This window comes from Glandiceps talaboti, chromosome 3, assembly GCF_964340395.1.
Source record: "Glandiceps talaboti chromosome 3, keGlaTala1.1, whole genome shotgun sequence".
NCBI classification, from domain to species: domain Eukaryota; kingdom Metazoa; phylum Hemichordata; class Enteropneusta; family Spengelidae; genus Glandiceps; species Glandiceps talaboti.
In genome coordinates, this window is record NC_135551.1 from 29,591 (window position 1) to 55,738 (window position 26,148).

A 26,148-nucleotide genomic window follows, 5' to 3' on the forward strand; every position below is an offset into this window, starting at 1 on the left:
CAAAACTAATCATGAACTAGCCTATGACATCTGCCCCACATACACACTTGCTGTAAAGTACTAAATAAAAAGAACAGTAACTGCAATGATAAGTAGATTGATTAACATTTGTTGAGAATGTAAACAAAAAATACCGCCAATGGCGTTGTAGCACAACTGTAGTTTTTTAAAATGTTTATCCATATGCTAGTCTATGCTAACAATAGGTGTTTATTTGCTGAATAACTATCCAGTTGCCTATCCAACCATGTTGCTATCTTTACAATAAATGCTATCATTTGGCTGTTGCTATGGGCGTGGTCATGTTGTTAGATATATTTGCATACATTTGTGTATGTTTTTGTTCACTTGTGTATGAATTCCTGATATTGTCTTTGCAATATACGTGATCATTTGGCTGTTGCTATGGGCGTGGTCTTGTTGCTAGGAAAATTTACATACATTTTTTTGAATGTTTATTCAATTGTCTATTAAACTCTGTTGTTATCTTTGTGAAATACACCACCGTTTGGCTGTTGCTATGGGCGTGGTCATGGTTACTAGGGTATTTGCATACATTTTTTGAATGTTTATTCATCTGTCTTTCTATTCCTGTTATCTTTGCAATATACGTGATTATTTGGCTGTTGTTATGGGCGTGGTCTTGTTGCTATGCAAATTTACATACATTTTTTGGATGTTCATTCAATTATCTATTAAACCCTGTTGTTATCTTTGTGAAATACACCACCGTTTGGCTGTTGCTATGGGCGTGGTCGTGGTTGCTAGGGCCAATTTTGTCAAAATGTTTTTAAGAAAATCTGCAGAATAACAGTTTCAGAAACATCTCGCCAAGTTTCAGACTAATTGACCAAGTACTTTTTGAGATATAAGTTTTTGACCAAAAATGAACATTTTTACACCTAATTTGCATATCACTCATGGAATCATGGTATGCTTAATATTTCTTTGTCCATACATCCCTAGATACATTCCCATTAAATTTCAGCCCAATCTGCTCAGTAGTTTTAGAATTATAGATTTTTAACCAAAAAGACACATTTTTAGCCCTAATTTGCATATCACTGATGGAATCATCCCGTCATGAACAAATCTTACTTTACACCCCCTTAAGAATGTTCCCACCAAATTTCGCACCAATCTGCCCAGTAGTTTCTGAGTTTAAGTTTTTTGACCAAAAATCACATTTTTTGACCCAAATCACATACCTGTGATGCGATCATTTTGCTTTGAACAATTTCCCAACTAGACACCCAAAGTAATGGACCCACCAAATATCGTGGCAATCGGTTCAGCGGTTTTTGACTTTAAGTTGTTTACACACACACACACACACACACACACAGACAGACAGACAGACGCCGGGCGATCCCTATAGCACTACTGAACAAGTTCAGTTGTGCTAAAAATCGCATTGTCGCACCACTTTAGACAACATTTCCTGATGAGAAACTATATGTTTTCCTTTTTTGTGGCCTACCGAAAATATGCCAATAACTTATTAAATCTAAAAGCTACATTAGTCATATTTTCAGGACAGGTGTGCTTTGATATCACAAATGTATGTACCAAGTTATAATGAATTTGACGCGTGCATTCTTGAGATATAATAATTTCCAAGCTTTACAAGCAACAACATGTAAAAAGCAACTACATAGGGTTGAAATATTTTTGAAATATTAAGTTTGATAGCATCTTGACAGTAAGAGGGGAAGAGCTTGAGACTGGGATATGTCCACCTCATGTGGGGAGTCCAAGAGGGTCTCCCTCTAGAAGCCCTGGAGGAGTTTTACTCAATATTTAGGCTATTCAGACCCTTTCAAGCAATAACTCAATCCATGCTTTACAAGACAGCACCATCAAGTATCAGAAACTATTCTTTATAACTTACATAGGGTTGAAATATGTTCTTAAAAGGTTAAATGGCATCATTATATACATGTAGTAAAGGTCAGCACATCCAATGGTAGTATCATTGGTAGGGGAGATTAGGAGTTTAAGGCAATTTTAGACCACCTTGGCAAACATTTCACATCTTTAAAAGATAATATCATCTCAAATTAGAATTGGGTGAAAATATTTAAGAAAAGTTGAATACCATTATGACAGTAAAAAGGTTGTTGGTGCATCTGATTGTTGGTTGAATGCATGAGTGACCTCTGGGGGTGAGGGAGTCCTTGGGGTTCCCCCTGGCAGATCTGCAGTTTTTTGCTTCTATTAGGGCAATGTTTAGGTTATTAATAGCCTTTGAGGTAATATATCCAAGCTTCGAATAGCTAACATAAATGTAAGTTTTAAATGAGTTTCCGTTGTCACGTAGAAATGGGCCCATAACATTGGTTTAGGGGCATTATATGTATAGTACAGTCACCGGTATGTTAGAGAACTTTAGGTGGTCATATCTCGTGTATAATAGAAACTGGAATCTGATGAGATGTGGTGATTTGTAGTGTCAATAACATGTAGTTTCCAAACTAGAAAGTGTATTAATCCCTTCTGACAAGTTCATAGTGACGAGTAGAACAATTTAGATTAACTTCTTTTATAAACTATCTATGAAGATTACCATTACGAAACCTTCAAGTTCACTTTTGCCCCAAAATGCAATACAAGTGAAGCACTGATTGTGAAACAGCCAAGCATTTACACGGCATGTTCTGTAACTAGTGTGGTAGCTAGGTAATACATGTATATGTACATGTATAGTTATGTTTGAACTAATAAGTAATATTAAAGAATTCATGTAAGAAACAGGGATAAGAACAAATATTTACATGTACCACATTTCAGACAAGGCTATATACCATTGTATAAAAAAGGATTTTTTTCTTCCATCACAATCCAAAACACGCCCCCCCCCCCATCTCAAAAACAGGGTGACCCCCCCCCCCCCCCCCCGCTGAAGAAACTGACCGGTCCCTTACCCTACAGAACATGTGTACAAAATTTCGTTTGAATTGAGCCAGTCGTTTTGGAGAAAACGATGACACAGGCAGACACACAGACAGACACAAACACAGACTTCCACTAACTAATATATCTCTTCCTTACTGAAGAAAATATAAAAACAGCACGGCTTGCTATGCAGAGCGCTTCATGTGTCGCGTGACCTGTTATCAGGTGACATTCACATACACATAGTTTGCTGACCCTACTAAACCTGCTCCGACGATAATCAATTTTCATCAGATTTCGGCGTAACTTCCATAATTTCGAAATACAATATTGGTATTAGAGTAAGTTCTCTAAAAGTTTCAGAAAATGCTTTAATGTGTTAATAAAATTAGATGGCAAGAGTAACTACGTATACTGCAGTACAATAGTGTGGTATGGGTAGCGCACACACTGTGTCAATGGAAGGCTCACACACAGTTGTGCACACGATACCATTGTGAAATGTAAGTACCTGTACAGTGTTGTTATGAATTTACGATCATAAATAGTATCATTTGGGTAACCGTATGGATTTTTTTGTCAAAATTTCCTTATTTTGAAAATTCCACAGTGTTGTGGCATACACTAATTTCAACGTTGAGGATCAGCCGCCATTTATATTTAAGTTTGTTTATGTTCAGAATCGATGTGTTTTGTCCAATCAGAGAGGTGTTTTCTGATGATATAGAAGGTGAATATCAAATATCATGACTTTTAACGTGAATATCATGATGTTTAACGTCCCAGAAGTGATATTTTGCGTTAAATGTCACAAGGAGTGATTGATATGGGCATAGGTATATGATAATATAAATTATACCATGCACAAGCCAAGTTGAACAAAAATGTGGGACATGTGCTCATGTCGTGCTACATCATGACAGTACTTGTCACTACAACGTGTGTCTAGGTCACTGGTTCTGCTGTGTTCAAAATATTGGTCAAAATGTTGAAAAATTGTCATTACTTTCCCCAATATTTCTTTGATATTACTGGCCTTGGTATAATTATGTTATTCTCCAATATTTTTCTTCATTCAGCCAGAAAATACTCTTGACCTAAGGGTTGTCACTACAAGTCACCAGATGAGTAGTGACAATGACCTCTTAGGCCAAGAGTATTTTCCTTGGCTGAACTAAGATAAATATTGGGGAACAACAAGTCCTCAAAAATATTTAACAGTTCTGGAGGTGAAATATCAATATGATGCTGAGTTTCCATGGTGATCTCATGTAGTACAATGTTTTATGTCAATGGTATCACATATACATTATAGGTTCATAGTCAGTGGAACTCAAATGATGACTTACTAAAGCATACAAGGTCACTTTTATAAGACCCATATCACTAAAACTATACATTTCAGTTTTACAGGTACTGGAGTACTTTTTGCCAATATAAAAGGTTCACTACGTCAAACTATGAACACCTCTCTTGTAGTACTGGAAGAAACAGAAACATATTTTATGTTCTTATCAGGGATTACTAATTTCTGTACAGGCTAGTGAGAATTGATAGATTTAAACCTTAGTAATGTTTCATTGTATTCCTGTAGTGTGAATTAATAGATTTAAACCTTAGTAATGTTTCATCATATTCCTGTAGTGTGAATTAATATTTAAACCTTAGTAATGTTTCATCGTATTCCTGTAGTGAGAATTAATAGACTTAAACCTTGGTAATGTTTCATTGTCTTCCTGGTATCATATTTATCACTGGTAGCTGGGTCCGACTCTATGATGTTGCCATAATTATCTTACCAACCTGCCTTGGACTTAATGTCTTGTATACATCACACACTTTCTCTAGTTTCAATGTTTGGCTAATGTTTGGTCTGAAATAAAGAAATATAAATATATTACTGGTCACCTATGTAGTTAAACTTCTGGTAGTAAAACAAATAAAAGCGCCAATGGCATTGTAGCACAACTGTTGCGAGTAAAAATGTATGTCTATTATGATTATGTGGTCTCATTGCGAGGCATATTTCCATACATTTTTTGAAGATGTATTCCCAAGCCTATCCATCCATGGTGTTATATCTGCAATATACACCATTATTTAACTGTTGCTATGGATGTGGTCTAGTTACAAGGCACATCTGAATATATTTCATTTTTGGAATGTTTTATTCATTTGCCTTCCCTTCACTTGTAATATATTGGCATTATGTCATTGTTTACTTGTTGCTATGTTTACCTGTTTAGTGTGTTTTCAATTGCCCATCCATCCCTGTTGTATTTGCAATAAACATTATCATTTGACTGTTCCTAGTGGTCATGGTTGCTATGGCAACTTACACAAGCAAGACACACCCACAATTTGTAGACTAAGCCTCTTAGCATCATTACCAAATTTCATCCTCGAGTTTGAGATTTAAAGTTCAATACCAAATCACTTGCATCATCCACAAGTCAGACAGACAGACTGACAGACTGACTTACTGACTGACTGACAGACTGACAGACAGACAGACAGACAGACAGACAGACAGGATTTTCCCTTGGACCAATGCATGATTCAATGAACATATTAATTAGTTGGAGAATGTTTCCAAGCAACCTCAAGGAGAGATTAAAACAACTCCACTGACATATAATTGTTATTTTATACCATATAAAATATTTAATGATTTAACAAGATCAATAAAACTATAAAACTTCTGCCTGTATACAACAGAAGTACAATTTAATCTGCCTTTTTTGAAAAATCTATCATGATTTTAGCCCCAATTTGCATATCACTCATGGGATCATCATATCCCTTGATCTGTACATCCCACGACACATGCCTGTGAAATTTCAGCCCAATCAGCCACACGCACTTTTTGAATTCAAGATTTTTCACCAAAAAGTGACATTTTTTATTCCACATTTGCATATCACTGATGGGATCACCATTTCATGGACAGTCCTTTTTGTACATACCCCTATCAACATCTTCAGGTGATTCCACCAAGCTATTTTCAAGTTCAATTTTTTATTACCAAGATCACATTTTTTTGGACCCAAACAGACCTATGATGCGATCATTTTCCTTTGAACTATTCCCCAACTAGACATCACAAGTAATGTTTCCACCAAATACCTTGGCAATTGGTCCAGTGGTATTTGGTTTGTCATCCACACATACGCACACACGACAGATATATGGATGGACAGACACTGCACCATATACCAGACACCCACCTTATAGCTTACTTTTGGGTGTCCCTCTGCTTCCCCTTGTGTATTACCAAGTAGATTAATTTGCACTCACTAGACCCTGTGAACCATTCCCTAGTGGTCACATGACTCTGACTAGCCAATCCCCAGTACACCTTGGTCTATAAAGAATACCGCCAATGGCGTTGTAGCACAACTGTATATTTTTTAAAAATGTTTATCCATATGCTAGTTCATGCTAACAATAGGTGTTCATTTGCTGAATCCAGTTGCCTATCCAACCATGTTGCTATCTTTGCAATATACGTGATCATTTGGCTGTTGGGATTATTCATTCGTCTTTCAATTCCTGTTACCTTTGCAATATACGTGATCATTTGGCTGTTGCTATGGGCGTGGTCTTGTTGCTAGGCAAATTTACATACATTTTTTGAATGTTTATTCAATTGTCTATTAATCCCTGTTGTTATCTTTGTGAAATACACGACCCTTTGGCTGTTACTATGGGCGTGGTCATGGTTGCTAGGATATTTGCATACATTTTTTGAATGTTTACTCACTTGCCTACCAGAAGATGTTGTTATTTAACCAAAATATACTGCCATTTTGGTTGTTGCTAAGGGCGTGGTCATGGTTGCTAGGGCCAATTTTGTCAATGTGTTTAGAAGAAAATCTGCAGAATAACACTTTCAGAAACATCTCACCAAGTTTCAGACTCATTGACCAAGTACTTTTTGAGATATAAGTTTTTGACCAAAAATGAACATTTTTACACCTATCGCAAAAAAAGTGGGTATTAGTCTTATACAGAAATTTATTTTGCTTACTTTTGGGTAAGCCTAGAATATGACACCTACTCGGTGGAGGGAGTCTCCATGCTGAAAGGTGTAGTAATATTCTGAGCAGAACTGATAGGACCTAGGGTAGACATCCTGTCTGCCTCTTGGGCCATGTCCCACAGGTAAAAGCTGGTGAATGAGTTCTTCCAGTGCCAGGTTCCTGCCTCTGTGATTGACTTAATGGGTACGCCAGACCAGAGTGCCCAGGAAGTAGCCACTGCTCATACTTCATGAGCAATGTCTTTAGAAATTAGAACTGTATGCTACTTTAACTCTTTCACCACCAATGGCCTCATGGGATTGTTTGGTCTCCACCAGCCCCCTCACTACCATAGGGCGAGAGTGAGTGTGGTGTAATCAAATTGATATAAAAATACTTACTGTTGCTCATTTTTGAAAAACAAGGTATCATTTCAATGTAAAATAAATTGTCTACATCATACTTGCAAATACATAAAGTCAAATGCCACACACACACACACAACCGAAATATGGATTAAAGTAATAAAATATTAATAAAACAAACATGAGTTGTTTATTCATTGACATATCACAAATAAACACAATATTTATGTTACAAACAAATTTCAAAATACTAACATTTATGTTCCTACAAAACTGTATACTGGTTAAATGGTCAAAATTGGCGAACATTTGGCAGAAAATTTTAATCGTATTAAATTTGAATGAAAATAATTACTAATCCGAAAGATCTGAATTCGTTGCCTCAAGACCTTCTGAAAAGTGAGCTTCTGTAAATATATTTCAATATTTGACAAGACGCCAAAAAATTATCTCATAATTTATTATCTAAATCGGTAAAAAGTGCAAGCAGGTGGGAAAAAAAATAATGACTCTCCACCAATCTTCCAAGCCCCCCCCCCCCCCCCCCCCCAGGATATCGAAGGTTTTTTTCAGATTCACTCTGTCAAGAATTTTGCCTTGCTATATTGGTAATGTTAGTTTTATTTAGTTCGAATGTTCCGTTGAAAAAAACCCATAAACTTAGAGTGCCAATAAAAATGAGTAGTATACAAGCGACCTATCGGTCAGAATAGCTCCGCTGTTTTTTTTTAATTTAATTTTTTATTTTGGTGACATGTAGAAGTGGTTCAGTTCTTCAGCTCTTCACTATGCAGTTTTGTTTTAGCGATGTAATAAAGTGGTTAGTGGTTTCATATGATGTCTCACTATAAAACACATTTTACACAGAAGTTGATAATGTATTTTAAAATATTTTACTCTTATACCATAGTCACCATTTTATAACAAGAATCTACTGTTATGAAAAATTGCACAAAATCTCAGAAAAAAATGACTGGGAAATGCACACAAGAAAAAGAAAAAAAGAGGATTTTGAGGTTGGCTATAAATAATTCCAGTGTCTTACAGCTTTAACCCTGGAAAATTTTAATGATGAATGAAATAAACTAGGGATCTAAAATAATTTTGAGGCAATTTGAATTTCAATTTTCTAACAAATTTACCAAGTCAACAACATTCAACTTGTACTAGTTGTAGTAGATATATATAGGGAAGAAATGTATTAATCGCCAAGTACCCGGAAGAGAGTCATTCTCAGCCATACGTTACCTTTCACAAAGAAAACACAACGAAATGGTTGAAGTGATCTTTTTTTTATTTCTTTTCATCACAACAACAAAATCTGCGTGATCAAAAGTGTTGTAAACTAAACCAGAAAGAATTATCGGACTGGCTAAACTTCCCGATGAACTGGAGTAAGGTCCAAGTCCAAGTAAGCCTCGATAGTACTATAGTATTAGTACGTGAGAAAATCGTCTCAAACTAGCGATACAACTTTCAAAATATAACTTGACATGTCTTCATTTCTTAGAGTTATACAATTCAAGACAGGTTTTCACTCGAAAACAACAATTCTGTGAATAATGACACTCTGAACGCAGCGATTTCTCGGACGATGTTACCACTGTAACGTATGGCTGACAACGACTTGCTTCCGGGTTAGTCCCTCGTGCATCCGGGTACTTGGGATTGTCGCCGTACGGAAACTAAGATGGCGATTAATAAATACACCGTCTGATATTTTAATTTACGGAGTTTCTTGTGACCGTCGCCTGTCAGCAGACTCGGCCAATTTTTTTTTCATCATTCCATTGTATTTAAACCTTGTACTTGACATTTCCAAATATTTATAATTCTCAACAAAATACCTCAACATGCCTCACTTCGCTTGTACTCAAAGCAGCCCCGGTATGATCACTGACATGACTAGAGAGAACCTTTTCGGATTTACATGTAAAACGGGGAAAGATACGCAAAACATAATGCAAAGTCTGAAGCCAAATTAAAGTTGTAATTATTTTAATTATTTTTACTTGCCAAATATTTGCATTTTGGAAATGGCAAGACACGTTCATGTCGTTTAACTTTACATGTGAACTGTCGGCCAATAAACGAAGTTTGGTCGATTCACAGTCGGCAGTGAGACTGCTCTTGCATAACTTCAATCGCATGCCTAGGCATGCCTTCCTTACGCAAGTTGTCTTAATTCTGGTTCACTGTCACTCCAAATTGCACGACAATATAGAATTAATCACAAGTTACATGTTATCTGAAAACATCTCACTTTTATAGTGGGTCTGAAGTGTGATTTTAGTGAGTACCAAGAACGTCCTGTGTTGTTACTTGCTGTGGAAAATCGCCCGGTCAAACTAGGTCAGCTTCAGCTTCTGGTCAAATCAGTCGTTTTCTACCGAAAATTCTTGAACCGGAGCGTTACACAACGATCCTACTAAATTTACTTGCCATAGTTATTTAAAACACATAAAAATCCACCTTTTTGTGAAATTTGTAAAACTTTCCGGTCCGTATTAAGGAAACTACTAGGGTAGTATGAGCGAAAAACCGGGTCGAGGTTTCAGGGCCTCAAGTATGTGTCCTGAATTCGTCGGAAATTTGGTATTCCTAAATGTAATTCCAAAATTTGTGTTGCTGGTACGAAAGAAAAGATGTCAGTTGAGGTTAAGGCGTTTACAGTATCTAAAATGGTGGACTCTAGTGAAAGTTATGGCGAGTTGAAAATACCCAAAAATAAGGCCTGTGAGCAGCCATTCAAAGTGTAATAGTCGCAAACTGAAGGATAGAGTATGCAAATGAGGATGTTGCGGACTGGCTGATTATGTAGAAGGGGTGCAGAATTTGAATTTGAAGTTTACAACCCTGTTTCGAACAAACGCTTGTCATTTGGGCGCCCAATGCGTAGAATTATGACTATAGCACATATTACATTGCTTGTTTGACGTCAATAGTGTCTTTTGAAAAGTGGCAGTTTACTTAAAGTCTCGTCGACTGATTTCCAATATGGCGTCGGTCATAATGCTCATTAACATATTCAATTTTTTTTCAAATTACAAAAAAAAAATCATAAAAAATAAAAATGAAATTAACAAATCTAAGTAAGCTACCCTCTGTGCACCAACACACCAGATATCAAAGCAATCTGATAAGTAGTATTCGAGGAGATGATGAAAATGTCATTTTTTGAAAAAAAATCATAAAAAATTGAAAATGGCACGAATCAACTTGGCATGAACAAATCTGAATAGCCTCCCCCAAGGGAACATGCACACTAAATATCGAAGAATTCTGATTGTCACTTTCGGAGAAGATGATGAAAATATAAAAATTTGACGGACACCAATGATTCCACCTGTACTCTATACAACCTATACCTAAAGCTACGCTTTCAGCTTTCGCTGACAGTGGAGCTAAAAATATGACAGTTCTGGGCCACTTTTCGACAACCCCCCTTTTTCACCCTTTTAACTTTAAACAAGCGACCTATCGGTCAGAATAGCTCCGCTGTTTTTTTTTTAATTTTATTTTTTATTTTGGTGACATGTAGAAGTGGTTCAGTTCTTCAGCTCTTCACTATGCAGTTTTGTTTTAGCGATGCAATAAAGTGGTTAGTGGTTTCATATGATGTCTCACTATAAAACACATTTTACACAGAAGTTGGTAATGTATTGTACTTTTATACCATAGTCACCATTTTATAACAAAAATCTACTGTTATGAAAAATTGCACAAAATCTCAGAAAAAAAATGACTGGGAAATGCACACAAGAAAAAGAAAAAAAGAGGATTTTGAGGTTGGCTATAAATAATTCCAGTGTCTTACAGCTTTAACCCTGGAAAATTTTAATGATGAATGAAATAAACTAGGGATCTAAAATAATTTTGAGGCAATTTGAATTTCAATTTTCTAACAAATTTACCAAGTCAACAACATTCAACTTGTACTAGTTGTAGTAGATATATATAGGGAAGAAATGTATTAATCGCCAAGTACCCGGAAGAGAGTCATTCTCAGCCATACGTTACCTTTCACAAAGAAAACACAACGAAATGGTTGAAGTGATCTTTTTTTTATTTCTTTTCATCACAACAACAAAATCTGCGTGATCAAAAGTGTTGTAAACTAAACCAGAAAGAATTATCGGACTGGCTAAACTTCCCGATGAACTGGAGTAAGGTCCAAGTCCAAGTAAGCCTCGATAGTACTATAGTATTAGTACGTGAGAAAATCGTCTCAAACTAGCGATACAACTTTCAAAATATAACTTGACATGTCTTCATTTGTTAGAGTTATACAATTCAAGACAGGTTTTCACTCGAAAACAACAATTCTGTGAATAATGACACTCTGAACGCAGCGATTTCTCGGACGATGTTACCACTGTAACGTATGGCTGACAACGACTTGCTTCCGGGTTAGTCCCTCGTGCATCCGGGTACTTGGGATTGTCGCCGTACGGAAACTAAGATGGCGATTAATAAATACACCGTCTGATATTTTAATTTACGGAGTTTCTTGTGACCGTCGCCTGTCAGCAGACTCGGCCAATTTTTTTTTCATCATTCCATTGTATTTAAACCTTGTACTTGACATTTCCAAATATTTATAATTCTCAACAAAATACCTCAACATGCCTCACTTCGCTTGTACTCAAAGCAGCCCCGGTATGATCACTGACATGACTAGAGAGAACCTTTTCGGATTTACATGTAAAACGGGGAAAGATACGCAAAACATAATGCAAAGTCTGAAGCCAAATTAAAGTTGTAATTATTTTAATTATTTTTACTTGCCAAATATTTGCATTTTGGAAATGGCAAGACACGTTCATGTCGTTTAACTTTACATGTGAACTGTCGGCCAATAAACGAAGTTTGGTCGATTCACAGTCGGCAGTGAGACTGCTCTTGCATAACTTCAATCGCATGCCTAGGCATGCCTTCCTTACGCAAGTTGTCTTAATTCTGGTTCACTGTCACTCCAAATTGCACGACAATATAGAATTAATCACAAGTTACATGTTATCTGAAAACATCTCACTTTTATAGTGGGTCTGAAGTGTGATTTTAGTGAGTACCAAGAACGTCCTGTGTTGTTACTTGCTGTGGAAAATCGCCCGGTCAAACTAGGTCAGCTTCAGCTTCTGGTCAAATCAGTCGTTTTCTACCGAAAATTCTTGAACCGGAGCGTTACACAACGATCCTACTAAATTTACTTGCCATAGTTATTTAAAACACATAAAAATCCACCTTTTTGTGAAATTTGTAAAACTTTCCGGTCCGTATTAAGGAAACTACTAGGGTAGTATGAGCGAAAAACCGGGTCGAGGTTTCAGGGCCTCAAGTATGTGTCCTGAATTCGTCGGAAATTTGGTATTCCTAAATGTAATTCCAAAATTTGTGTTGCTGGTACGAAAGAAAAGATGTCAGTTGAGGTTAAGGCGTTTACAGTATCTAAAATGGTGGACTCTAGTGAAAGTTATGGCGAGTTGAAAATACCCAAAAATAAGGCCTGTGAGCAGCCATTCAAAGTGTAATAGTCGCAAACTGAAGGATAGAGTATGCAAATGAGGATGTTGCGGACTGGCTGATTATGTAGAAGGGGTGCAGAATTTGAATTTGAAGTTTACAACCCTGTTTCGAACAAACGCTTGTCATTTGGGCGCCCAATGCGTAGAATTATGACTATAGCACATATTACATTGCTTGTTTGACGTCAATAGTGTCTTTTGAAAAGTGGCAGTTTACTTAAAGTCTCGTCGACTGATTTCCAATATGGCGTCGGTCATAATGCTCATTAACATATTCAATTTTTTTTCAAATTACAAAAAAAAATCATAAAAAATAAAAATGAAATTAACAAATCTAAGTAAGCTACCCTCTGTGCACCAACACACCAGATATCAAAGCAATCTGATAAGTAGTATTCGAGGAGATGATGAAAATGTCATTTTTTGAAAAAAAATCATAAAAAATTGAAAATGGCACGAATCAACTTGGCATGAACAAATCTGAATAGCCTCCCCCAAGGGAACATGCACACCAAATATCGAAGAATTCTGACTGTCACTTTCGGAGAAGATGATGAAAATATAAAAATTTGACGGACACCAATGATTCCACCTGTACTCTATACAACCTATACCTAAAGCTACGCTTTCAGCTTTCGCTGACAGTGGAGCTAAAAATATGACAGTTCTGGGCCACTTTACGACAACCCCCCTTTTTCACCCTTTTAACTTTAAACAAGCGACCTATCGGTCAGAATAGCTCCGCTGTTTTTTTTAAAATTTTATTTTTTATTTTGGTGACATGTAGAAGTGGTTCAGTTCTTCAGCTCTTCACTATGCAGTTTTGTTTTAGCGATGCAATAAAGTGGTTAGTGGTTTCATATGATGTCTCACTATAAAACACATTTTACACAGAAGTTGGTAATGTATTGTACTTTTATACCATAGTCACCATTTTATAACAAAAATCTACTGTTATGAAAAATTGCACAAAATCTCAGAAAAAAAATGACTGGGAAATGCACACAAGAAAAAGAAAAAAAAGAGAAGATTTTGAGGTTGGCTATAAATAATTCCAGTGTCTTACAGCTTTAACCCTGGAAAATTTTAATGATGAATGAAATAAACTAGGGATCTAAAATAATTTTGAGGCAATTTGAATTTCAATTTTCTAACAAATTTACCAAGTCAACAACATTCAACTTGTACTAGTTGTAGTAGATATATATATAGGGAAGAAATGTATTAATCGCCATCTTAGTTTCCGTACGGCGACAATCCCCAAGTACCCGAAAGAGAGTCATTCTCAGCCAACAGGGTTCGACACTGGAGTAAAAAAGTCACTATCCCACAGGACTAGTAAAATTGATAACGTAGTAGTCCTGCAAAAAATTTGGTGGTCCTATCTTTAAGTGCTTTCGCTTGTTCACTTAGGCTCTTCATCTCTCTTAGTTTTTGCTCTACTTCTAATTCACTTTTCCGAACCCCATATTTATTTCAAACCGTGTGTTGTAATTGAACTGTCTATTTCTTTGTAGTTGTTTGTGCATCATCAACTCCTTACTGTAATTTTATTCTTTTTTATGTTTTGGAGCTTCTTCTCTTTTTTTGTTGCTTTCTGTGAGTAGTTTGTCTTAATTGGGGGGGGGGGGGGAGTAATAAGATGTTATGTGGTCTTATTTCTAGCTTAAATACTACATAACATTTCTGGTACACATTGATCTAACTATTGCATTTTTAAAAGACAAAAAATTACCTTCCCATGGAGCAAGTCTTTATAGTGTTGTCCTTAGTGCATATAAGAATGTATTTACAACATAAAAATAAATAAATTTGAAGGTTACCAGCAGTTACAGCAAAATTTTGTTACTAATTACATGTACAAGTCACTTCGTCTATTTTCGTGTCTATGTACTTCCGGGTTGACATAAACGTTAAACGTGATACAGTCGGCCCTATAATTACTAAGAAATGACAAAACCGTTCGCAAAATAAAGTTCAGGATTTTAATTTTTCAAACTGAATATCAATATCCACTACACATTCAATAACTGGTTTCGCGTATTTAGAAATGTGCCCCAAAACATGAACACGGAACACGGAATCATGTCAGTGTTAGTACACTGTTACTAAGTTAGCAGTTTCATTGTAGGCTGTAAGTTGTACCGGTAAAAAAAAACGATCATCACATCATGTAGGAAGTACAAAAACATAGAACACGTTGTTTTCTTGCTGAATAAACTCACTGAAATAACAACACGGTCAAATTGCGTCTTCGATTTTGACAGCCACCATTGTTATGATTGAGCTTCACTTACATCCAATTTGTACAGCGTTTTTACAAAGGGAGCTCGTCAATAACCTACCGAATAATTAACTCAGAAACGTAGTTTAAATACTAACTGATCTAAAAATTACTGTTCAGAAAGACTACGCATCCGTACATAAATACGAATTCATGCGACAAAGATTTCAACTTTACTTTACTTGTTACAGTGTACAGGCCAGCCTTACCCTTATTATACACATATCATCGTACAACTAATTTTATTGGCTATAATATTAGCTACATTTGAAAGGTCTCACTTGATTGGCTCATCCTTCGCTATTCCCGTTTTCAAGAGACACGCCAGAATAAAGTGCCACGTAGTACAGCAATGGCGCGAGATCGCCTGTTGGGCGACTTTCCCACCGGGTGTGCTTTTCGAAAACTACACAACACTACACAACACATGCTTTTATGACACGGAATCATAGAAAATCTACACCGTTTCCAAACTAATCGTAATTTTATCACGAATAGACAACCAGAGTTGGTCAAAATAGCAAATTAAAAATCAAATGAATTTTACTATGACCGTGAATTCATCATATAGCCGGTGGTTTGAATTCTGAGCTCCCTAATATACCTATCGAAAAGTCACTATCCCGTCGGATGCATTTTAGTAACCTTTACTGGTCCTTACAGTGGTAACACTCGTTCATGTTCGATTACCTTTCATAAAGAAAACACAACGAAATGGTTGAAGTGATCTTTTTTTTAATTTTTAATTTCTTTTCATCACAACAACAAAATCTGCGGATCAAAAGTGTTGTAAACTAAACCAGAAAGAATTATCGGGCTGGCTAAACTTCCCGATGAACTAGAGTAAGGTCCAAGTCCAAGCATGGATGTATTAGTGGTCCAAGTAAGCCCCGATAGTACGTGAGAAAATCGTCTCAAACTAGCGATACAACTTTCAAAATATAACTTGACATGTTAGAGTTATACAATTCAAGACGGGTTTTCACTCGAAAACAACAATTCTGTGAATAATGACACTGAACGCAGCGATTTCTCGGACGATGTTACCACTGCACTGTAACGTATGGCTGACAACGACTTGCTTCTGGGTTAGTCCCTCGTGCATCCGGGTACTTGGGATTGTCCTGCATTACCACATCGGCAATTTTGACGCTGTAATTTTGCCACCAATATTATCGTACAAAAACAAAACTCCATAAATGAACCACAAAATAGTTTCCCTTTCAAAATGTGGTAATTTTAGAAAGAGTATTATCGTTTTTATTGACGACTGACTCTGTCAAAAATCGTTCGATACACTTCAGTTCAGGCATGGAAGACTTCTCACAATGATAATGAGGTGCATATACTGGAATGAACCATTCTGTAGGAGGGGTGGGTGGAGAATTGGATTTGAAGTTTACAACCCTTTTTCGAGCAAATATTTGTCATTTGGGCGCACAATGCGTAGAATTAAGACTATAGCACATATTACATTGCTTGTTTGACGTCAATAGTGTCTTTTGAAAAGTTACACTTTACCTAAAGTCTCGCGGACTGATTTCCAATATGGCGTCGGTCATAATACTCATTAACATATTCATTTTTTTTTCAAATTTCAAAAAAAAAATCATAAAAAATAGAAGAGAAGACGTGCTGACTTGAAATTAACAAATCTAAGTAAGCTACCCCCTGTGCATCAACACACCAGATATCAAAGCAATCTGATTTGAAGTTTATGAGGAGTTGATGAAAAAGTCATTTTTGGAAAAAAAATCATACAAAATTGAAAATGGCACAGATCAACTTGGCATGAACAAATCTGAATAGCCTCCCCCCAGGGAACATGCACACCAAATATCGAAGAATTCCGACTGTCACTTTCAGAGTAGATAGTGAAAATATAAAAGTTTGACGGACACATATGATTCACTCTACTCTCTATACCTCAATACCCACCTATACCTAAAGCTACGCTTTCAGCTTTCGCTGACAGCGGAGCTAAAAAATGGTCTAATCTATTTTAAATTTTGAGTAAACAAAATAAACCAATATAAAATTAGAACAAAAAAAATGTACAAAATCAACTGAGGTTTTTTTAATTTTTAATTAATCATAACTAGTTTCAATATTAGCACAACTATATTTAAAATATTGTTGACCTGTTTTGTCAGATTTTTGAAGACCTTCTGATCTTATATAAAATGGAACTGATAAAAATTCTAAATCTTACTAATACGTGATGGTAAATAATAATTAAATTTAATAAAATTATCATTTTCAACTTTACCTATATAACTTATACCAAATTTACCAGTAATTGTTTTTACTTCAGTTACTTTATATATTACATGTACTGGTAAATCCCTCCATTTTTTAACAGATTGTTCTTGTACTGCTTTGTTAAATTGATCTTGTGTTGGAATACAACTTGTTGGAATATAACTTGTTGGTTTTGTTAGATGTGATATATTAACTTTATGTGCCATTGTGTTTGTATATTATTAATATTCTGTTTGTTTAAATTGAAAATATTATATCTCTAATCTTTTATTAAGTGTATCAACTCATTTTTTTTATTCTCTCTTATTGTTGTCAGACTCAAGTTAGACAACACGAATCATAGTCTTATCGTTTTATAGTTAAAACAACATACCTATAAAATAAGCCTAATATTAAAATATCTTAAAATCTATAAGAATCATACGTTTCAAAGTTATTGTTTTGATATCTAGAAACTTTAACCCTTGTGTTATTTTATATAACACTTTATTTTCTTTTAACTTTTCTGTATAAGTAACATCGATATGATCTTTCTCAATATGAATTTCAATTAAACAATAATGTACGCCCTCCCAGCCCATAATGGACGAAAGCAAACTTTGAACGACATAATGGGCGAGGCGACAGCCGAGCCCATTATGGAGTGCAAAGTTTGTTTGAGTCCATTATGGACTGGGAGGGCGTACATTATTGTTATTATTTTATAGTTTGCCAATTCCAGTGAATTTGTAGACCGAGAAACGCAAAACAATGTATAAAATACACAGCGCTGAACATCGTCTGCCATGTTCGGACCGGAAGCTGAATACTAATCATAGCGACACACGTACGTACACGTACACACACATATACACTTCAATGAACTGCTGTGAACACAAATTTGTTTCATGAATGCGTTGTATTTTTAAACAGTAGAAATGACAATCATAAGTAACAACATACATTTCGAAAAAATACCTAGTCGTATGAAGAAAGAGAACAAATAAGCTTGTATTGTTATGCTCGTTCCGGGGCCGCGATGCCCAATAACGGAGTACATTATCAGTAATAATGTACAGCGATGACGTCACAAAATTCACTGGAATTGGTAATGCTATAATATAATAGTTAATAATGTACGTTGATATTGAAAGTCCTTCCAAAAGAGTATCATATTCACTCTCAGTATTTAATTTAATACATTTAATAACAATTATACCACTGGTTACTTTCTTTATATCTTCCGTCATCGCTTCATTAGCAGTAAACAATTTTAATTTAGCCTCGCCGTCAGGTTTCAAACCCAATATTTTAAACGGTGTATCATAAAATAAGTTAACATTTCCTTCTTGAACGTTATAACTACAATACCATTCCCCTGAATTTAAAATTCTACAAAAAGTATTGTTTTCTTTCACTATTGTTTTTGAAGCATCCAATTTTAAATGCAGCTTTGGATTCAGAAGGTCTAGTCTAGGATCTGCTTCTGGTAAATAGTGTCTGATATCAGTTAAATTAAATGTCTTATTATTATCATTATAAACCAACACATAAGGAACTCGGTCAGTTAAACCATGGTCAATAGTTAATGGTTTTTCAATCAATTCAATAAAATCTCGTGGTAATTCAAAAGTATAGAACTTATCATCTCTGTTGCTAAACACAAAGCCAAATGGTACATGATGTTTTGTTAATTTATATTCTTCGATTGTCACATCTATATCATTTAGGTCTACTAAATTGTTGGTATGCTCATGTGATTGAACTGCTGCTGGTTCTAAATTAAATGATTTAGAACTATTTTTCCATTTAAAAACGAAATCTTTATTATTATTACGTCCGGTTAAATATGGTGTGGGTGTGTAAACATCTTTGAGATCATTAAGTGCATATCCTTGTGGTGCTATCATACCTAATCCAAAATTTGATGGCATACTGCCAACAGAGTGACCTCCTACCAATCCTCCCCCCCTCCCCATCCACAATTTTCAAAACAGCATGACTCCTCCCTACTGCCAACAGAGTGACCTCCTACCAATCCCCCCCCCCCCCCCCGCCAAAGAAACTAACTGGTCCCTAAGAATGTTCCTATCAACCCAATCAAATATTTTAGTTTGGAATTATAGATTTCTGACCAAAAAGACACATTTTTAGCATTTTTCGATCATCATGTCATGAACAATTCTTAATATAAACATCCTGTAGAATGTTCCAATAATATTTCAGCTTAATCTGTTCTGTAGTTTTGGAAATAAACATTTTTGAAGTTCAGTTGTGCTAAAAATTACATGAGTACCAAAAATAGTGCTTAAAAGTGTATACTTCTTTTCTTCAATATTACTTGTAAACATGATTGAAAGAAATGACCAACATGTAAACACTACACAATGTGTCTGTGTGATAGGCAAGAATTAACTTGATTTTGATACCTGACCCTGCAGGTTAAGGTCAAGGTCTCAAAAAGATAGCTTGCATCTGGTAAGATGGGGTAAACACTTGAATGGAGTCTCTATGTATTACAGTTTTTGAGTTATACAGTAAATAATGACTTTTAATGACAAATATGGCTGTCAAAGCGGTATAAGCACCAGATATAATGCTTGTGTATAGTGCCTTTCTTAAATATTACCTGTAAACATAATTTAAAAGAAATTGCTATATGTAAATACTGCAATGTGTCCGTGACAGGCAGGAATTGGCTTGATTTTGATAATTGATCCAAATGGTGAAGGTCAAGGGTCAAAAGATAGCCCGCATCTGATAATATAGGGTGCACACTGGAATGGAGTCTTTATGTATTCATTTTTTGAGTTATGCATTAAATATTGACTTTAATTCAAACTACAAATATGGCCACCATTCCGTCAAATTTGCATATATCAAAAAGCAAATTGACGCGCATAAGTTCCACATGATATGTCACCTTTGTGTCGGGTTTCAAAGAAATCAGATTTTGCATGTCTGAGAAATGACGTATATCATGTATTATGGACAGACTGATGGGCGGACGCATGGATGGACAGATGGAGCCTATTGTAATAGCACCCCTTGAAAAATCTACAAATCTACATCCAATATGGCAACTGAAATAATTCAATAATAGGTTCCCTCAGGTGAAGTATAATTCTCAGATAAAAATAGTTGCATGATTACTAAATACATGTACATAGAATGAAAAGAGACTTACCGAAGAGTGCCATTAGCTACCTTATTAATAATATCTTTTAAGATATCTGAGCATTTAGTTAAGGAAGTATTTGTAAAGACAGCAGCAAGTTATTTGGAAATACAATGACTCTATTAACTCAGACAGAATACTGTCATGTTTACATTCTACAACCATAAATACTGACATGTTTACATTCTACAACCAATAATACTGATATGTTTACATTCTACAACCATAAATACTGACATGTTTACATTCTACAACCAATAATACTGACATGTTTACATTCTACAATCATAAATACTGACATGTTTACATTCTACAACCATAAATACTGATATGTTTACATTCTACAACCATAAATACTGACATGTTTACATTCTACAACCATAAATACTGACATGTTTACATTCTACAACCATAAATACTGACATGTTTACATTCTACAACCATAAATACTGACATGTTTACATTATACAATCATAAATACTGACATGTTTACATTCTACAACCATAAATACTGACATGTTTACATTATACAATCATAAATACTGACATGTTTACATTCTACAACCATAAATACTGACATGTTTACATTCTACAACCATAAATACTGACATGTTTACATTCTACAACAAGCGACCTATCGGTCAGAATAGCTCCGCTGTTTTTTTTTTAATTTAATTTTTTATTTTGGTGACATGTAGAAGTGGTTCAGGTCTTCAGCTCTTCGAGTCACTATGCAGTTTTGTTTTAGCGATGCAATAAAGTGGTTAGTGGTTTCATATGATGTCTCACTATAAAACACATTTTACACAGAAGCTGGTAATGTATTGTACTTTTATACCATAGTCACCATTTTATAACAAAAATCTACTGTTATGAAAAATTGCACAAAATCTCAGAAAAAAATGACTGGGAAATGCACACAAGAAAAAGAAAAAAAGAGGATTTTGAGGTTGGCTATAAGTAATTCCAGTGTCTTACAGCTGTAACCCTGGAAAATTTTAATGAAGAATGAAATAAACTAGGGATCTAAAATAATTTTGAGGCAATTTGAATTTCAATTTTCTAACAAATTTACAAAGTCAACAACATTCAACTTGTTCTAGTTGTGGTAGATATATATAGGGAAGAAATGTATTAATCGCCATCTTAGTTTCCGTACGGCGACAATCTCAAGTACCCGGAAGAGAGTCATTCTCAGCCATACGTTACAGTGGTAACACTCGTTCATGTTCGGTTACCTTTCACAAAGAAAACACAACGAAATGGTTGAAATGATCTTTTTTTAATTTCTTTTCATCACAACAACAAAATCTGCGTGATCAAAAGTGTTGTAAACTAAACCAGAAAGAATTATCGGACTGGCTAAACTTCCCGATGAACTGGAAGGTCCTACTACTTCCAAGTAAGCCTCGATAGTACTATAGTACGTGAGAAAATCGTCTCAAACTAGCGATACAACTTTCAAAATATAACTTGACATGTCTTCATTTGTTAGAGTTATACAATTCAAGACGGGTTTTCACTCGAAAACAACAATTCTGTGAATAATGACACTCTGAACGCAGCGATTTCTCGGACGATGTTACCACTGTAACGTATGGCTGACAACGACTTGCTTCCGGGTTAGTCCCTCGTGCATACGGGTGGATTGTCGGCGATTAATACATACATGTACATCGTCTGATATTTTAATTCACAGTGTTTTTTGTGACCGGCGCCTGTCAGCAGACTCTGCCATTTTTTTCATCATTCATTGTATTTAAACCTTGTACTTGACATTTCGCAATATTTATAATTCTCAACAAAATACCTCAACATGCCTCACTTCGCTCGTACTCAAAGCAGCCCCGCACGTAGTCCTGCTTGCATACGGAGGAATTCGGGACTCGATTCTGACAATTGTCCCTCCCCCTCCGGTGTTTAGAGTCAAGTCAGTAATACCATGGATGTATTAGTGAGATCTCACTAATACATCCATGGTAATACAGACTCGTGCACCCGAGGACTACCCCGCGCGGTATGATCACTGACACTGATGACATGATGAGAGAGAACCTTTTCGGATTTACATGTAAAACGGGGAAAGATACGCAAAACATAATGCAAAGTCTGAAGCCAAATTAAAGTTGTAATTATTTTAATTATTTTTACTTGCCAAATATTTGCATTTTGGAAAGGCATGTGAACTGTCGGCCATATTTAAACTTCAACCGCATGCCTGGCATGCCCTTCCTTACGCAAGTTGTCTGAATTCTGGTTCACTGTCATTCCAAATTGCACGACAATATAGAATTAACCACAAGTTACATGTTATCTGAAAACATCACACTTTTATAGTGGGTCTGAAGTGTGATTTTAGTGAGTACTAAGAACGTCCTGTGTTGATACTCAAGATACTTGCTGTGGAAAATCGCTCGGTCGAATGAGGTCACCTTCAGCTTCTGGTCGAATCGGGATAGAGTATGCAAATGAGGATGTTGCGGATTGGCTGATAATGTAGAAGGGTGCAGAATTGGATTTGAAGTTTACAACCCTGTTTCGAACAAACGCTTGTCATTTGGGCGCCCAATGCGTAGAATTATGACTATAGCACATATTACATTGCTTGTTTGACGTCAATAGTGTCTTTTGAAAAGTGGCAGTTTACTTAAAGTCTCGTCGACTGATTTCCAATATGGCGTCGGTCATTATGCTCATTAACATATTCATTTTTTTTTCAAATTACAAAAAAAAAATCATAAAAAATAAAAATGAGGATGTGCTGACTTGAAATTAACAAATCTGAGTAAGCTACCCCCTGCGCATCAACACGCCAGATATCAAAGCAATCTAATAAGAGGTTTTCAAGGAGTTGATGAAAATGACATTTTATGAAAAAAAATCATAAAAAATTGAAAATGGCACAGATCAACTTGGCATGAACAAATCTGAATAGCCTCCCCCCAGGGAACATGCACACCAAATATCGAAGAATTCCGACTGTCACTTATGGAGTAGATAGTAAAAATATAAAAGTTTGACGGACACCTATGATTCACTCTACTCTCTATACCTCAATACCCACCTATACCTAAAGCTACGCTTTCAGCTTTCGCTGACAGCGGAGCTAATCATAAATACTGACATGTTTACATTCTACAACCATAAATACTGACATGTTTACATTCTACAATCATACATACTGACATGTTTACATTATACAATCATAAATACTGACATGTTTACATTCTACAACCATAAATACTGACATGTTTACATTCTACAACCATAAATACTGACATGTTTACATTCTACAATCATAAATACTGACATGTTTACATTCTACAACCATAAATACTGACATGTTTACATTCTACAACCATAAATACTGACATGTTTACATTCTACAATCATAAATACTGACATGTTTACATTCTACAACCATAAATACTGACATGTTTACATTCTACAACCAATAATACTGACATGTTTATATTCTACAACCATAAATACTGACATGTTTACATTCTACAACCATAAATACTGACATGTTTACATTATACAATCATAAATACTGACATGTTTACATTCTACAACCAATAATACTGACATGTTTACATTCTACAACCATAAATACTGACATGTTTACATTATACAATCATAAATACTCACATGTTTACATTCTACAACCATAAATACTGACATGTTTACATTCTACAACCATAAATACTGACATGTTTACATTCTACAACCATAAATACTGACATGTTTACATTCTACAACCATAAATACTGAAATATTGACGTGTTTACATTCTACAATCATAAATACTGACATGTTTACATTCTACAACCATAAATACTGACATGTTTACATTCTACAACCAATAATACTGAAATATTGACGTGTTTACATTCTACAACCATAAATACTGACATGTTTACATTCTACAACCATAAATACTGACATGTTTACATTCTACAACCATAAATACTGACATGTTTACATTCTACAATCATAAATACTGACATGTTTACATTCAACAACAATAAATACTGACATGTTTACATTCTACAACCATAAACACTGACATGTTTACATTCTACAACCATAAACACTGACATGTTTACATTCTACAACCATAAATACTGACATGTTTACATTCTACAACCATAAATACTGACATGTTTACATTCTACAACCATAAATACTGACATGTTTACATTCTACAACCAATAATACTGACATGTTTACATTCTACAACCATAAATACTGATATGTTTACATTCTACAATCATAAACACTGACATGTTTACATTCTACAACCATAATTACTGACATGTTTACATTCTACAACCATAAATACTGACATGTTTACATTTTACAACCAATAATACTGATATGTTTACATTCTTTACCATAAATACTGACATGTTTACATTCTACAACCATAAACACTGACATGTTTACATTCTACAACCATAAACACTGACATGTTTACATTCTACAACCATAAATACTGACATGTTTACATTCTACAACCATAAACACTGACATGTTTACATTCTACAACCATAAATACTGACATGTTTACATTCAACAAGTCATTGAGAATGATATAGTCCCCGCTATGATTGGGTTTTAAGGAAATATCACTACTCTGATCACGCAACAACACTTGTGAACCTAAATCAAACAGACTTAGATATGTTGTGTCTGCTTGTTGGACATGGAACATGCCTACAACAATAAAGGATGGGTCGGGTATGGGGAATCGTATCACGAAGAAAATGGATATGCACATGTATGTTATAGAACACTGTCCTAATACCAACTTTGAATGAGATCTGTTCAAGCATGTCTGAGTTATGGCTTTGGACATGGAAAATTCACAAACAAAATGGCTGCTAGGCAGCCATATTGGATCGTATCATGACAACAAATGAATATGCACATGTATGTCATAGAACACTGTCCTAATACCAACTTTGAATGAGATCTGTTCAAGCAGGTCTGAGTTATGGCTTTGGACATAGAAAAATCGCAAACAAAATGGCTGCCAGGCGGCCATATTGGATCGTATCACAACAACAATGAATATGCACATGTATGTCATAGAACACTGTCCTAATAGCAACTTTCAATGAGATCTGTTCAAGCATGTCTGAGTTATGGCTTTGGACATGGAAAATTCACAAACAAAATGGCTGCTAGGCAGCCATATTGGATCGTATCATGACAACAATGAATATACACATGTATGTCATAGAACACTGTCCTAATGCCAACTTTGAATGAGATCTGTTAAAGCATGTCTTAGTTATGGCTTTAGACAGGGAAAATTTGCAAACAAAATGGCTGCTAGGCGGCCATATTGGATCGTATCATGAAACAAATTGACGTGCATATGTATGCCATTGTATGTTGCCCCTGTACCAAGTTTGAAACAAGCGACCTATCGGTCAGAATAGCTCCGCTGTTTTTTTTTTAATTTAATTTTTTATTTTGGTGACATGTAGAAGTGGTTCAGGTCTTCAGCTCTTCGAGTCACTATGCAGTTTTGTTTTAGCGATGCAATAAAGTGGTTAGTGGTTTCATATGATGTCTCACTATAAAACACATTTTACACAGAAGTTGGTAATGTATTGTACTTTTATAC

At 35.3% G+C, this 26,148-nt stretch overlaps 1 protein-coding gene across 3 annotated transcripts in view; it reads right to left on the reverse strand.

Annotated features, from left to right (window-relative positions):
* Window positions 1-2,902: 2,902 nt before the first annotated feature.
* The window catches only part of LOC144432511 (quinone oxidoreductase-like protein 1), a 163,598-nt gene continuing 140,352 nt past the window's right edge, over window positions 2,903-26,148 (reverse strand). For 2 of the 3 annotated variants that reach the window (XM_078120733.1, XM_078120732.1), the window contains exons 10-11: window positions 20,520-20,565; window positions 2,903-4,768 (exon numbers count right to left, since the gene is read on the reverse strand). In XM_078120733.1, the coding sequence (XP_077976859.1) occupies window positions 4,669-4,768; window positions 20,520-20,565 (146 nt within the window). In that variant the 3' untranslated portion in view covers window positions 2,903-4,668. The remainder of the gene's footprint in view (window positions 4,769-20,519; window positions 20,566-26,148) is intronic. The other variant, XR_013480725.1, reaches the window with a different exon arrangement.